Here is a 17699-nt window from a genome sequence, read left to right on the forward strand (position 1 = left end):
AACTTAGTGTATGTAAACTTCTGACCCACTGGAATTGTGATACAGTAAATTATAAGTGAAATAATATGTCTATGAACAATTGTTGGAAAAATGACTTGTCATGCAAAGTAGATGTCCTCACTGACTTGCCAAACTAGTTTGTTAACAAGACATTTGTGGAGTGGTTAAAAAACGAGTTTAATGATTACAACCTAAGTGTATGTAAACTTCTGACTTCAACTGTATCTTGGATAGGAAATTGTTATTCATTCAAAGTAGGTATAAGCATTCAATTGTTTTTGTTGTCATGAAGTCCTTGCTCCTTTGTTTTGCATTTATGCAGTGATGTCTTGGTCTGAGAGAGAATTTGCTATCCTTGTCTATGCTGTGTGTGTAATGCTAAACCTTCAAAATGTCTTGTTCTTCATGCACCTTTGCTTTTCTATGTCTTTGTTGCCTTACCCTTGTCTTTTGCTGTAACGTTGTAGAACTTGGGACTTATGGAAAACTAAAATATTATCACACAATGACCGAGGAAGGTAAGCCTTTTCAATAGATTATTTGAGTCACTTTTCTCATTTGTTTTATTTTTCTCTACATTTTGGTCACTTTGCCTCATGCTTCATTATTTTGTGCTTGTAATGTATGTTTTTTTCTTGGTTTGATCACCTCTCTAAGAGATTTCACTAACATAAGTGCAGATATTGTTGCCATGCCCTTTGTAACTTTCTATTTTTGCCATTTACATTTTTGTTATTTGTGCTCAGAGGTATTTTACATTTGTTGTATGTTTTAGTGTTTCTTGATTGATCGTATTTGTTATTATTAATGTTGATTTATACTAAATGTCACCTTGGAACACACCATACAGGAATGAAGGAACTATACTTGGGATCCTCAGATCTTTTATTTTCTCTTTTATTTATTTTACTCTGGAAATTCTATTTTTAATTTGTGAAGCTGAAGTTAATATGTGCAGTGTCGACCATACAGTTCTCAAAATGTTTGTGAGAGATTTTTCACTTACTCTTTTTAGATCTTCTCTTTTCCTGATGGGTCTAAATTTGACTATAATTTAGCAGGCAGAGGGATCATGCTAAGTTATTTTCCCAACACTGGTCTGCTAGTGAGTGGATATGCACTGTCCTGGTTTGTGATTACTCTCTGACCCAGGTCATTGACAATAGAAATGCAAGATTTATATCGGTATCTGACTCTTTTCCATGCAAACAGACACACACACATGCACAAACATACACACAGACTCCCCCAAAAAACATTGAGCATCGCATCAGTCCTGTCATCTTGGAGAAACAGATCGGCCATGTGTCAGCACACTCTCGGAAGCCCCACAATCGACAGTGAGAGCAGAACTGCGTATGCACATAAGATTTACGTCATCAATTTTGGTATTGTGGAGTGACTCATCCACCCAGGAATTGCATAACAGTATCAGAAAACAGAGTAGCAACAGAGAGATAATGTAATAATGATCATTGGGAAAGGGCTGTCTTTGATTAAATTTGGTAATTAACTTTGAAGATAGATAGATATTTTCTATACTTACACCAGTCCCAATGACAAGAAAAGGCTCATGCTGTGTAAAGGCTTGGAAATACAAATAAATATTTTTGAAGTGACAGTGATTTAGTAAACAATGTATGGCATAGGGAAATCACTGTGAATACATCGCATATTTAAAAAATGTGTCAGTGCTAGACCGGCTTAAAAATAGATTGACCGAGACCTTGCGGGTTGAACTGTACCATTATACCTTTACCCAGAAGATGAAGGTCACTCTCCACATTAAGGACAAATACTGTACTCCTGCTTCAGATATATGCCCCTCCATCCATGTCTCAAGAATTTGCTGGAAGCTCTGATCACACACAGCATGCAGGCGACCTCAGTGCCGATCTCCCAAGGTGACTCGGGCTAAAGACTGTAGATGTGGAGAGTCAGTGATCCATATCAGTGTGTCAGAATGTATTAACAAGTGTGTGCAAGGGCGTTGATTGCTACAGACAGCGGATAGAGAAAGCGAGGGGGGGGACTCTGTTGCGCTGGGTTGGTGTTGGGGAGTTAATGATTTTGCTGGAAGGTCACAGATGGTGACATGGTTGGGTGGACTACAGGTCGATGACTCACCACAGCAGCCCTGATGAAGTAGCCAACCTTACTTTATTCAGCCAAAAACTCATTAAGCTTTCATATTGATTGAAGAGCACTCGCCTGATTGAAAGTATGCACAACATATGTGCACAGACTTGCACGCTCATGGATGCAGCATGCCGTTAACAAGCGCACATGTATGCAGCATGCCCATATCTCCATACACAACAACTTCAGTAAGACGTGATGTATTTCAGACCCTTGACTTGTAGGCCTTTACACTGAGTGTACAAAACATTAGCAACACCTTCCTAATTTTGCCTGCAGAACAGCCTCACTTCGTCGGGGCATGGACTACAGGTGTCAAGCATTCTACAGGGAGTGCTTGTTGACTCCAATGCTTCCCACAGTTGTGTCAAGTTGGATGTCCTTTGGGTGGTGGACCATTCTTGATACACACGAGAAACTGTTGAGAGTGAAAACCCCAGTAGCGTTGCAGTTCTTGACACAGTCAAACCAATGCGCCTGGCACCTACTACCATAACCCGTTCAAAGGCACTTAAATATGTTGTCGTGACCATTCACCCTCTGAATGGCACACGTACACAATCCATGTCTCAATTGTCTCAAGGCTTAAAAATCCTTCTTTAACCTGTCTCCTCCCCTTCATCTACACTGATTGAAGTGGATTTAACAGGTGACATCAATAAGGGATCATAGCTTTCACTTGGATTCAGGTGGTCAGTCTATGTCATGGAAAAGTGTTCCTACTGTTTTAATAATTATATATATATTTTAAACTAAAAATGAAATAACTAGTGCCAACTTTGCACCAGGCAAAAGTTTAGTAAATTTGGCTAGATGAGGTCCATATATGATCATTATGAACCTCTTGTCACCATATTCACATAGGATGTACTAAAATATATTTATAAAAAAGACAATTGCGTAAACAGAATGCAAAAATATCAAGAGATTAAACATTTAACAGAGAGGTCAAAATCACCTTATTTGACTACTTCCAATAAGAAGGAAGTAGATCAGCTCATATTGGAGAATCGAAATAAAGAAGGAAGCCAACATCATCTAATTTAAATTGGTGACTCGCTTATGTAAGAAGCAACGGCCATCAAATTGATAAAAGGTCAGAAATACAGTTCTGATAAATGTAATAAGGTACAAGCTCAAACCCCTGTCACCACGGAAGCATGTGTTGTCTGGAATCTGGAGAATTTCCGCTCGACCAGACTCCGGCATGAAATGAGAACTTTCCTAACCATGAACCCCCAGCGATTCACTCATCTACGTATCTGCCGCCAAGCAATTTTGCCCCTTGCATACTTTTCCATTCAATTGGTGTCAAAGGAAAATAGGGCTTTGAGTGGTCTGCATGTTGATTCAAAAGACCTTTGAACAAGCTATAACATAAAGATCCAGACACATACAGTATGTTAGCCTATGAAGTGACAGTTAGTGACATAATTCTTTAAACTCCACACAAACTTAATTTATGTTATGACAAGGCAGTCTCCAGCTGAATAAGGCTAACTATGGCTACAGAAATTGTTTGCAATGATAAACCTACTGTTCTGGTGAAAAAGCTTTAAATAAAATGTTTTAAGCGACATACACCATATGACACTGTCAATATCAGAAAAATACAGGAAATTCCAATACATCCACCCTAAATTTCACCTATGCGGTATGCAATAATGTGGATTTCCAGCAAAATCAACTTTTACACCTTTTGTAATGAATCACATGAGATAGTAAGGGGCACACAAAGTACAGGTGTATTGATATGTCTTCAAGTTATTTATCTTTTTTTTGTAGTGCCACATAATTGTCCCTGTATTGATTCATTTCAAAAGAAAAGCAATGCACATTCCAATTGTTGCTTGTGAAAGTACATTTTACGGTTGATTTTATGAGTGCTCAAACATCTTATGACTGCTCAAACTAATTCCAGTCCCCTTCAAAATGTGAACAGCCTTTGGGTGGGGTTAAAAACACCAAGGTAATATTAAAATACCCTGAGACACAGAAAGCAATTGTTAATAAATCAATTTCAACAATTTTTCATTTTTTTTATTCTATTGAATATTTGAATTCCTACAAAAACTTCTAGATTCCATAGATATTTTTCCCATTCATATTTTTTGTTTATTTGATGTAATTATTATTTTTTTTAAAGCATTGAGTGTCTTACTCCATTATGCAGTCATCAGAACTGTATTTTGTACCTTTTATTAATTTTGACGACCGTTGCTACTTATATAAGCTAGCCACCAATTTAAAACAGATGATGTTGGCTACATTCTTTATTTACACTGAACAAAAATATAGGGTATTTCAGTCTGTAATAAAGCCCTTTTGTGGGGAAAAACTCATTCTGATTGGCTGGGCCTGGTTCCCCAGTGGGTGGGCCTATGCCCTTCCAGGTCCACCCATGTCTGCACCCCTGCCCAGTCATGTGAAATCCATAGATTAGGGCCTAATGCATTTATTTCAAATGACTGATTTCCTTATATGAACTTTGCCTCAGTAAATATTTGAAATTGTGCATGTTGCATTTATATTTTGGTTCAGTATAGATTTTCCAATATGATCTGATCTCTTTTCTTCTTATTCTGACCTCTATGTTAAATGTTTAATCTCTTGTTATTGTCATTGTGTTCTTTTTTTAGAAATATATTTTGGTAAATCAAATGTGAATATGGTGAGACGAGGTTCATAATGATCATATATGGACCTCAAGCCAAATTTACTAGACATTTGCAACGGTGCAAAGTTGGTGCAAAGTTGGCAGTAGTTAGTTATTTAAAAAAAATTATATTATTTTTCTTCTTTTTGAAATTATTTTACCCGTTTTTCTCCCCAATTTTGTGGTATCCAATTGGTAGTAGTTACAGTCTTGTCTCATCGCTGCAACTCCCGTACGGACTCGGGAGAGGTGAAGGTCGAGAGTCATGCGTCCTCCGAAACACAACCCAACCAAGCCGCACTGCTTCTTGACACAACGCACATCCAACCCGGATGCCAGCCACACCAATGTGTCGGAGGAAACACCGTACACCTAGCGACCTGGTCAGCGTGCACTGCGCCCGGCCCGCCACAGGAGTCGCTAGTGCGCGATGAGACAAGGATATCCCTGCCGGCCAAACCCTCTGTAACCCGGACGACGCTGGGCTAATTATGCGTCACCCCATGAGCCTCCCGGTCGCGTCCGGCTGCGGCAGAGCCTGGGCTTGAACCCAGAGTCTCCGGTGGCACAGCTAGCACTGCGATGCAGTGCCTTAGACCACTTCTTTTCTTTTTTATTATCTCTGCAAACCAGAAGGAAAATCTTGCGCTAGCTACTCAAATAAGTTCTGGGGGGAGATGTATGAGAAAATATTATAGAACGAGGAGTAGAAGCATGGTGGTAGCTCCAGCCCCCCCTCACTCATCATGTGTCAGTCAAGTCTATGGGTCAAATGTCCCCTCCCGCCTCGAAAGATGCTCACACCTGCTAAATCATGAAAAACCAGTATACCGCAACAACTGTTGCTCGTTAGTCGTCACAGCCCACAGTCTTCTGACAGACGTACGATACCATTTATGTTATGTTGTATGTTCATGAGAGATTAGTAAAAAAATTATAATCTGAAATGGACATTATTGAGTAAATATCTTAATCAGTCTCTTAAATGTTATGTTACTTTTATGTTCTATCTTTTAAACTACACGCTATGCCTCCAGAAAATAAGTGTACAAATTGTGCCGCAACTAGTACAAAGGCTTAGTAGACCTGGCAGTAGATTGGGTGTGACCGATTATGCTTCATAAAGTGTTCTCCCCCACTGGCTTGCATCTTGGACATTGCTGGCTCATCAGTACATGATATGATATTGACTTCAAACTGTCATTTGAATACTGCAGTGAAAAATGCATGTGTTCTTTTCCTTTGAACTAAGAGAGGTCTGGAACCATGAAAAGGCAGAGGAGACCTGAGTCCAGGCAAAGGAAATTTGAAGGTGACATGTTCATTTAAACACAGTCCCCTAGTTTACTCCCCAATGGTTGTGTTGCAGGGAAATTCAGAGAGAAGGCATCCATCCTTCACAAGATTGCCAAAAAGAAATGCCAAGTAGAGGACAGCGAGAAAGCCAACGGAGTGGCCAGCCGGTCAGGTGAGTGGCCTCTGTACTCTGGGGGTGGATTGTAACGAAGATGCAGAACTTCACACGGAGCACCCCGTTACCGCTGTTTTTCTTAAAACGAATTATGCTTGATTGCTACAAAAAACCCAAAGGAATACATTTCTACCAACTGATTTTACGTTGATACCAGACACCTTTAACTTTCTTAGTCGAGGTTCTCTTTTCCCACCCCAATGAAATAATGACCTATCAGGAGCATCGGAAACCGTAAGGCTGATGAAATGTAAAATACTTATCATAAGAATATAGGAGTAGTAGGCCTATACTTTATGCAAATGTTTTATCTTAAATGGTTAAATCATATATGGGTAACAATAAAATGTTCATTTGATAACAATTATAGATTAGCCTATATAACTCATCACGATTGACTTGGTTTAGTTGTATATTTCAAATATGATGCAGCGATATATCCCCCGCAGTCTTGATAATAAATGAATATACTTTTTAAAGACAAATTGTCATTCATGGATTACATAATTTGGAAATGAAGAGGCTGCACCAACACCAGTTTTCCATTCATACAACAGATAGGATAAATTGACACAGTAGATTTGCCGTGGTAAATGAGGAAAAACTTTATTTCAGTTTGGTTCAGTTTATTTTGAAATAGATAAATCACCCTTAGTCTGTTAAAAAGAATTGATTAATAATCCCCACCAGAGGGCAAAACAGCGTTGAACATTTTGGGAAGCAATCAGGACAAAAAAAGATAACCTTGACATCCGCTTTATGAAGCAGTGAATCATGGCTAATGATGGTTGCAATTGAGATTAGCTGTGAGGGTGATTTTAGCGTGTATTTTCCTTGTGTTGGTACGTTGGCCAATGTTCATTGCAATTGACCCTGGGGGTCTAGTGTAATCTCATGTGTTAACACAATTGTAGTGGGTGAATGGCTGCTGATATGATATGGCTGCTGATATGATGGCGCCAGGAGAGATGGCTGCTAACAAGCTCCTAACCAATAGTGTTATTGTGTGTGTTTTTTTCGCATTATTTTGTATATAATGTTTCTGCCACCGTCTCTTATGACCGAAAAGAGCTTCTGGATATCAGGACAGCGATTACTCACCTCGTACTGGACAAAGATTTTTTCTTTAACGAGTCGGAATTACTTCAGACATGCAACAAGGTTCAAATCAACGTCATTCGCATGAAGACGAGATGGAGACATCGGGGACGTAGGTCGTGGGTGCTTTGTAAGGATCCAACGCCGAGTGAGTAATCCCCCGCTACCATCAGTCCTATTAGCCAATGTGCAATCATTGGATAACAAAATAGATGAGCGCCAATCAAGAAAGGGAAAAAAAATGTATGAAATGTATGCATTCACTACTGTAAGTCGCTCTGGATAAGAGCGTCTGCTAAATGACTAAAAATGTAAAATGTAAGACTATCCGACCAAAGGGACACTAAAACTGTAATGTTTCACCGAGTCATGGCTGAACGACGACATGGATAACATACAGCTGGCTGGGTTTTCGTTCCACCGGCAAGATAGAACAGCTGCCTCCTGTAAGACAAGGGGTGGCGGTCTGTGTCTATTTGTATTTAACACCTGGTGCACGAAATCCAATATTAAGGAAGTCTCTAGGTTTTGCTCGCCTGAGGTAGAGTATCTCATGATAAGCTGTAGACCACACTATTTACCAAGAGAGTTTTCATCTATATTTTTCATAAATGTCTATTCACCACCACAAACCAATGCTGGCACTAAGACGGCACTCAACGAGCTGTATAAAGCAAACTAGAAAATGCTCATCCTGAGGCGGCACTCCTAGTGGTCGGGGACTTTTTAATATAGTGAAACTTAAATCCATTTTACCTAATTTCTACCAGCATGTTAAATCTGCAACCAGAGAAAAAACTAAACTCGAGACCACCTTTATTCCACACACAAAGACGGGTACAAAGCTCTCCCTCACCCTCCATTTGGCAAACCTGACCATAACTCGATCCTCCTGATTCCTGCTTACAAGCAAAAACTAAAGCAGGAAGTACCAGTGACTCGCTCAGTAATGAAGTGGTCAGATGACACAGATGCTAAGTTACAGGACTTTTTTGCTAGCACAGACTGGAATATGTTCCGGGATTCTTCCGATACCATTGAGGAGTATACCACCTCAGTCACCGGCTTCATCAACACATGCATCGATGACGTTGTCCCCACAGTGACGTACGTACATACCCCAACCAGAAGCCATGGATTACAGGCAACATCCACACTGAACTAAAGGGTAGAGCTGCGGCTTTCAAGGAGCGGGACTCTAACCCGGACGCTTATAAGAAATATATATGCCCTCCGATGACGAACCATCAAACAGGCGAAGAGTCAATACAGAACTAAGATTGAATCGTGCTACACCGGCTCCGATGCTTGTCAGATGTGGCAGAGCTTGCAAACAATTACAGACTACAAAGGGAAGCACAGCCGTGAGCTGCCCAGTGACACAAGCCTACCAGATGAGCTAAATAGCTTTTATGCTCGCTTTGAGGCAAGCAACACTGAGGCATGCATGAGCTCATCAGCTGTTTCGGACGACTGTGTGATCACGGTCTCCGTAGCCGTTGTGAATAAGACCTTTAAACAGGTCAACATTCACAAGGCCGCAGAGCCAGACGGATTACCAGGACGTGTACTCCGAGCATGCGCTGTCCAACTGGCAAGTGTCTTCACTGACATTTTCAACCTGTCCCTGACCAGGTCTGTAATACCAACATGTTTCAAGCAGACCACCATAGTCCCTGTGCCCAAGAACACCAAGGTAACCTGCCTAAATGACTACCGACCCATAGCACTCACGTCTGTAGCCATAAAGTGTTTTGAAAGGCTGGTCATGTCTCACATCATCACCATTATCCCAGAAACCCTAGACCCACTCCAATTTGCATACCGCACCAACAGATCCACAGATGATGCAATCTCTATTGCACTCCACACTGCCCTTTCACACCTGGACAAAAGGAACACCTACATGAGAATGCTTTTCATTGACTACAGCTCAGCTTTCAACACCATAGTGCCCTCAAAGCTCATCACTAAGCCAAGAACCCTGGAACTGAACACCTCCCTCTGCAACTGGATCCTGGACTTCCTGACGGGCTGCCCCCAGGTGGTAAGGGTATGTAACAACACATCACTGGTTGCATCATTTCAACTGCTCGGCCTCCGACCGCAAGGCACTACAGATGGTTGAGCGTACCGCCCAGTACATCATTGGGGGCAAGCTTCCTGCCATCCAAGACCTCTATACCAGGCGGTGTCAGAAGGAGACATAAAAAATTGCCAAGACTCCAGCCACCCTAGTCATAGACTGTTCTCTCTGCTGCCGCACGGTAAGCGGTACCGGAGCGCCAAGTCTTGGTCCAAAAGGATTTTTAACAGCATCTACCCCCAAACCAAAAGACTCCTGAACATCTAATCAAATGGCTACTAGGACTATTTGCATTGTCCCCACGCCACCCCCATTTTTACGCTGCTGCTTCTACTCTCTGTTTATTATCCATGCATAGTCACTTTACCTCTACCTACATGTACATGTTACCTCAATTACCTCGACTAACCGGTTCCCCCGCACATTGACTCTGTACCGGTAGCCCCTGTATATAGCCTCACTACTGTTATTTTATTGTTGCTCCTTAATTATTCTATGTTTCAATTTAATCTTATTTTTGTATTATAATTTTTTTTTTACTTCAGTTTATTTTAGTAAATACTTTAACACTTTTTTTCTTTAAACTGCATTGTTGGTTAAGGGCTTGTAAGTAAGCATTTCACTGTAAGGTTGTATTCGACCCACCTGTTGTATTGTGACTAATAAAATTTGATTTCAATTGAGATTTTTTTATGTGATTCGAATGCTATCAGAAACACAAATAAGTTCAAGAGTGATCTATTTTTCTTTTATTTATTTCTCTTGCACACACACTTTCACAAATATTTGCATGTTTGGCAGGTGGTTAAACAAACAGTCCACTAAACAAGAAAAATAACATTTTCCCTTCAATGCTCTTTGTTTCAAAACCAGTTGAAAAAATCTGCATTCTGATGAAAAATGCAGTTCAATAATCTCCAATAACTGCACAGACAGAGATGGTCACTATTTGGCCATGTTACAAAGTACAGTTCCAAACAATCTGCAATCTGATTATACTCATTACTTCATTACTCCTGTCCTTATTACTGTAGCATGCCCATCTAGTGATTATTACACTGTCGAACGAGAACCAATTGTAACTTGATACATCAAATCTCAATAGACCAATAGGCTCTGACTCAAAGAACGTGGTGGACATTTTTCCCCGTTTCTTACCTGTAACCAGTAGTAACTGCCAACTTCATTTGAATTGATCTTACAATTTTCAAACACCTGAAACAGCTTTTTCCTGCAATCTAGAGCCATAATCATTATTCTTAATTCTCTGTATTTTCTGTATATCTAAGCATACTCCTTAAGCTGTCTGTATCCCCCTGACTGGTGGTTAGGGTTCAGGTTGAATATAGTTCTCTGCAGAAATCTGGATTTAAGATTTAAAGGAATGTGAGTCTTATTCAGCACATTTAGTAATTGTGTGCTTTTCTAAAGTTGACCAACCTTGCCAGCAGGCATACAAATCATTAAAATCAAGACAGAAAATATTTACACAAGAATCAACCTAATATCACACAGTCAACCTCTCATTTCATTTAGTAAGTTCACCATTCTGCCATTCTCACGGTTAAACATCGCACTAGCTATTCTAACTTGATTGATAGCCTGAAATGGCTTCTTGGTAGCTAGTTATGAGTTTTGGAGATTGGCTAGCTAAAGCTAACTTCATAAAGATACTAGATGGCTAGTAGTATTACAGAGAAACAACAACACATTTAACAAACAAAACAATATATTGATACAGGACAAATCTGAAGGGGCATGTGCTCCTGTGCCCCTTATGGACATGATGCCTCTGTGCATAGCCACCGATGCTGGATTGCTAGCTAATTGAGGTTTTGCCTGATCTCCTGCATTTTCTAATAAAACAGCTCAGCTAGCTTTCGTAAAACGCTTGTACCATTGCTATTGTTTTGTCGGAATACACAAATATAAGGTAATGTTGATTTTGTACAAAGTTATAGTTTACTTTATACATATAAATGATCATCGTAGGCAAGTAAATGGAGAGCTCTATTTGATAGGTATTTGTCTTTATTAAGGATCCCCTTTAGCTGCTGTCTTCTTCCTGGGGTCCAGTAAAATTAAGGCAGTTATATAAACTTTTTTAAATATTACAATACATTTCACAACACATTAAGTGTGTGCCCTAAGGCCACTACTCTACAACTACATAATTATTTACAACACAAAATTCCTGTGTACGTGTGTGTATAGTGAATATGCTATCATGTGTGTATACGTGTCTCTGTGCCTGTGTGTATGTCTCTTCACAGTCCCTGCTGTTCAGTAAAGTATATTTTTAGCCGTTTTTTAAATCTGATTTTACTGCTTGCATGATTTACTTGATGTGGAATAGAGTTCCATGTAGTTAGTCATGGCTCTATGTAGTACTGTGTGCCTCCCAAAATCTGTTCTGGACTTGGGGACTGTGAAGAGACCTCTGGTGGCATGTCTTGTGGGGTATGCATGGGTGTCTGAGCTGTATGCTAGTATTTTAAACAGTCAGCATTCAACATGTCAATACTTCTTACAAATACAAGTCAATCTCTCTTCTACTTTGAGCCAGGAGAGATTGATGTTAGTTTTCCATATACATTTAAGGGCCAGCTGTGCTTTCCTGTTCTGGGTCAATTGTAATTTTTTTAAGTCCCTCTTTGTGGCACCTTACCAAACGACTGGACAGTGGTCCAGGTGCGACAAAACTAGGGCCTGTAGGACCTGCCTTGTTGATAGCATTGTTAATAAAGAAGGCAGAGCAGAGCTTTATTATGGACAGACCTCTCCCCATCTTAGCTACTGTTGCATCAATATGTTTTAACTATGGCAGTTTACAATCCAGGGTTACAGTTTAGTCTCCTCAACTTGCTCAATTTCCAAATGATTTATTCCAAGATTTGGTGTTTAGTGAATGATTTGTTCAAAATACAATGCTTTTATTGAAATGTTTAGGACTAACTTATTTCTTGCCACCTATTCTGAAACTGACAGTGGCTCTTTGTTAAGTGTTGCAGTGATTTCACTTGCTGCGGTAGCTGACGTGTTTAGTGTTGTCATCAGCATACATAGACACACAGGCTATACTCAGAGCCAGATTATTTATTTATTTATTTAACTAGACAAGTCAGTTAAGAACAAATTCTTATTTACAATGACTGCCTACCCCGGCCAAACCCTAACCCGGACGACACTGGGCCATTTATGCTCCACCCTATGGGACTCCCAATCACAGCCAGTTGTGATATAGCCTGGAATTGAACCAGGGTCAAGCCAGGGTCTATAGTGACACCTCTAGCACTGAGATGCAGTGCCTTAGACCACTGCGCCACTCGGGAGCCCCCAGTGGCAGGTCATTAGTAAAGCTTGGAAAAAGTAAAGGGCCTAGACAGCTGACCTGGGGAATGCCTGACTCTACCCGGATTTTGTTGGATTGGATTCCATTAAAGAACTCCCTCTGTGTTCCGTTAGACAGGTAACTCTCAGTCCACAATATATCAGGGGATGTAAAGCCATAAGACATACGTTTTTCCAGCAGAAGATTATGATCAATAATGTCAAAAGCTGCACTGAAGTGAAACAAAATAGCTCCCATAATCTTTTTATTATACATTTTCTCTCAGACAATCATCAGTCTTAGTGACCCGTTTCAGGAAACTAGGCATATGTTGCGGGTCACTACTCCACAGGAGAGCTGTTTGAACTTAAACTTTTTTCAATGAAAATGTGTTTTTTGGCAGAAATGCCTTCTCAAATGTTAACTTTCATGTGTCTTAATATCAAACTTGTATGCCATCTGTAAATATGAATACAATTGTTAAATGATGAACCTAGTTGGTTTAGCCAAAGGAAAGTCAGCAACCTTCCCACTAGCCATGAATATCTGAGATAATGAGTGGGCTGGACATGCCGAGAGATGCGTTTGGATTGGTCTGCCATATAGCACACTTCTGTCTATTTGAGCTGGTCAGTATGTATAGGTAATCCTGTCTAACACAGCTTTTTTGAATGTATCGTGTATTAAAACTGCATAAGTGTTGCTCTCCACTTTCTGGAGGACTGAGTTATGAAATCAGTGGAATTCGCGTATGATAACTAAGGAGATGGAGAAAACACCAGTCTCCAGATTACATCTTCAAACTAAGTGCAACCATGGCATCCGACAGGAGACGCGTCCAACCATGAATGATGTACACGGGTAAGATCGTCTAGCTAGATACATTTTCAGATATTACACATTTCTAATTTGGACAAAAACACAATTTACTTGGCTAGCTATAGCCTAATGTTAGCTAGCTAACATTGAACCTGGTTGGTTAGCTACCAGCAGATTCATGCAGGGTACTAACGTCATGAGTTGTGATTTTGGTTCATTGTTTACCTAGCTAGCTAGCTAAAGTTAGCTGACTGGATCTCTAGCTAACGTTACGTGTATGACCTTATTATTTGTATCTCAGAGCCATTTGCTTAGCTAGCTATAACATAATGTTAGCTGGCTGACATTGAACCTGGTTGGTTAGCTACCTGCAGATTCATGCAGGGTACTAATGTCATGAGTTGTGATTATGGTTCATTGTTTACCTAGCTAGCTAGCTAATGTTAGCTGGTTGGCTCGCTAGCTAACGTTACGTGTATGACCTTATTTTTTTGTATCTCTGAGCCATTTGCTTAGCTAGCTATAGCCTAATGTTAGCTAGCTAACATTGAACATGGTTGGTTAGCTACCTGCAGATTCATGCAGGCTAGTAACGTTATGAGTTGGGATTATGGTTAACGTAAACTCACTCACTTTTGTACATTGCCTTGGTCCGTACAATTGACCTTATTTTAGCGCCCCCAAAACGTAATACTTCCAGATCAACTGTAATGTCAATACCATTGTAAAGCACAATTTCTCCCCTTTCCAACAAATGTAATGACATGACCTCCAAGCTGCCCATTTCTGCATTATTCAAGAAGGCAATGAGCTCCGTCTGGTCTTTTTAAAAATGGCGTGTGGGGAAGCAAAACTAATGCGTGGTAGTGAGAAGGAGAGGATATGTGTGGGAAAACAGCTTTTTTTTCACTCGATCTGTCCAACTTATCGCCTTTAAAATGTAAATAAAACACTATAAAGAGTTTATATAATGTGTCATTACATACCTATTTGAAGGTTTGTGTCGAATTTGAATCGGTTTTTAGGGTGGTGCAAAAGTGATCTTAAGAAGTAAACAGCGGCTTTGAGAGTCATGATCGCTTACAGTGACTGTCCATTTCTTGTTTTTAAACGATGAGACAAGTGCTACACCTGGTGGAGAGAGATTGTAAGACAGAAATTGTTGCTTTATGCGTGCTGTATGTTACGTCATGACACGTCACGATGTAATGGAGGGTCAGTTTTTTCAACTTTTCTCCAATACTATAGAGCCATTACCATGTCGATCAACGCTTGAATAGAAACGTAGATCACACCCCAGATGTTGAAGTCAACACAGTCGCTACAGTCCCATTCGTTTTCTTTGCAGCCTCGTTTGAATGTCGCAGTTGCGCACATTTGTACGGAATGGGGTGAGTTTACGTTAATTGTTTACCTAGCTAGCTAGCAAGTAACATGTCTTAACAAAAGACTCCTCCTTAGCAAGTAACCATTTCAGGTGCATTCATAAATTCAGTCTGGCCATCTACATTGGTTTCAGAGCATTCTCGTTTGAGTGTGCCAAAGAGCGCAGAATAACTGATGAATTTATGAACGGATGTTGACCGGGGTGTTGACCGCTCTGGATAACAAAAAAACTGCTTAACCAGCTCTGCTAGGGCGAGTAAAATGGTCAGAGTAGGGTGTTCTCTCGTTATGTGTCTGGAAGTAGCTAGCAAGCTAGCCAATGTCAGCCCGTTAGCTTGGGTGCTAGGCTAAAGCTTAAGAGGGTGTTGCACGATGCTGAATGGGTGTAGACAAATAAGACCTTTCCAGTAGCAGTACCAAAACATTCAAAAACTCACTTTTGAGAAAATGGCCTATCAACTTTTAAAGAAAAATTACTTTCCCGTTGTTCCTCAACTGTAGTGTATGATATACCATTTTGTAGCTCTGAGTCTACTTTTTCCAATGTAAAAAGCATAATTTCAAATTTTGCTACATAAGACCGATTTCAGCCAGTCGGTCACATTTGTGTAAGTGTTGTGCTTGTTGAATGTCCTTCCCTATAAGCATGCTGAAAAATTGTTGTTCCTTTTTTTTTACTGTGAAATAACATTGTTTCTGGTCAAACACATTTTTTTCCCATAAGTTTACTAAGGGTTGGTAACAGGCTGATTTGTCAGCTATTTGAGCAAGTAAAGGGTGCTTTGCTATTCTTGTGTAGTGCAATGACTTTTGCTTCCGTCCAGGCCTGAGGGCACACACTTTCCTGTAGGCTTAGATTGAAGAGATTGCAAATAGGAGTGGCAATATCACTCACTATCATCTTCAGTAATTTTCCATCCAAGTTGTCAGACCCAGGTGGCTTGTCATTGTTAATAGACAACAATAATGTTTTCACCTCTTCCACACACACTTTACGGAATTCAAAATGACAATGCTTGTCTTTCATAATTTCTTCAGTTATTCATGAATGTGTAGGTTCAGAATTTGTTGTTGACATACAGTATCATGCCTACGTTTGCTAATCTTGGCAATGAAGAAATCATAAAAGTAGCATTATCAGTGTTTTTTTTAATGAATGAACCATTTGATTCAATGAATGATGGAGCCGAGTTTGCCTTTTTGCCCCAAATTTCATTTAAGGCACTCTAAAGCTTTTGACTATCATTCATCTTTGTTTTTAGTTACAGTTTCTTCTTTTTGTTCGCTATAGTCATATTATTTCTCAATTTACAGTACATTTGCCAATCGGTTCTGTCCATATTGATGCAGAAAATCTAACATTTTGGTGTAGATATTAGGAACAACTTGACTGACAAAGTTCTGAAAAATTGAGAGGATTGAATCAACCACTTTTGAGATATGATGAAAAAAATGCTAGCTTGAGGGTTAATGAGGCCTTGCTTCTAAAGCCAAGCAAGCATGGCATTTAGAACTGCCGAATCAATTTTGACTGTTGTCTTAGAGCAATTTTTTTATTTCACCTTTATTTAACCAGGTAGGCTAGTTGAGAACAAGTTCTCATTTACAACTGTGACCTGGCCAAGATAAAGCAAAGCAGTGCGACACAAACAACAACACAGAGTTACACATGGAATAAAGAAACATACCGTCAATAATACAATAGAGAAGGTCTATATACAGTGTGTGCAAATGAGGTAGGATAAGGGGGAGAGGCAATAAATAGGCCATAGTGGCGAAATTAATACAGTATGGCAAATTAAACACAGGAGTGAAATATGTGCAGAAGATGAGTGTGCAAGTAGCGGTACTGGGGTGCAAAGTAGCAAAATAAATAACAATATGGTGATGAGGTAGTTGGATGGGCTATTTACAGATTGGCTATGTGCAGTGATCTGTGAGCTGCTCTGACAGCTGGTGCTTAGAGCTAGTGAGGGAGATTAAGAGTCTCCAGCTTCAGTGATTTTTGCAGTTCGTTTCAGTCATTGGCAGCAGAGAACTGGAAGGAAAGGCGGCCGAAGGAGGAATTGGCTATGGGGGTGACCAGCGAAATATACCTGCTGGAGCACGTGCTGCGGGTGGGTGCTGCTATGGTGACCAGTGAGCTGAGATAAGGTGGGGCTTTACCTAGCAATGACTTATAGATGACCTGGAGCCAGTGGGTTTGGCGACGGATATGAAGCGAGGGCCAGCCAATGAGAGCATACAGGTCACAGTGGTGGGTAGTATATGGGGCTTTGGTGACAAAACGGATGGCACTGTGATAGACTGCATCCAATTTGCTGAGTAGAGTGTTGGAGGATATTTTGTAAATGACATAGCCGAAGTCAAGGATCGGTAGGATAGTCAGTTTTACTAGGGTATGTTTGGCGGCATGAGTGAAGGATGCTTTGTTGCGAAATAGTGTAGTGGAAATTCAGTACTGAGAGAGACTTGGACTTGGTCATCTCTTCAAACAATCATTTTTATTTAATATCGATTCATTATTGCAATAATGAGACTGTCAGCCCACCAGTCTTGACTGACTGTTAGGCTGAGAGTCTAGCCTTAACAGACGATGCACAGTTTTTATATAGCTGATACCAAGATTACTTAGTCAGTCATTTCTTAACTTCCCATAAGCCACCTAGGTTATCTACACAGGATGGTCTTTTACTTAGTTTCCCAGATGCCA

At 40.2% G+C, this 17699-nt stretch overlaps 1 protein-coding gene across 4 annotated transcripts in view; it reads left to right on the forward strand.

The window, feature by feature from the left end:
• Positions 1-17699, forward strand: part of LOC106577456 (sodium/potassium/calcium exchanger 2) — a 183332-nt gene that overhangs the window by 129025 nt on the left and 36608 nt on the right. For 2 of the 4 annotated variants that reach the window (XM_014155447.2, XM_014155448.2), the window contains 2 exons: positions 468-518; positions 6165-6263. In XM_014155447.2, coding sequence (XP_014010922.1) covers positions 468-518; positions 6165-6263 — 150 coding nt within the window. The remainder of the gene's footprint in view (positions 1-467; positions 519-6164; positions 6264-17699) is intronic. The other 2 variants (XM_014155450.2, XM_045701260.1) reach the window with 1 other exon arrangement.

This window comes from Salmo salar, chromosome ssa18, assembly GCF_905237065.1.
Source record: "Salmo salar chromosome ssa18, Ssal_v3.1, whole genome shotgun sequence".
Classification (NCBI taxonomy): Eukaryota; Metazoa; Chordata; class Actinopteri; order Salmoniformes; family Salmonidae; genus Salmo; species Salmo salar.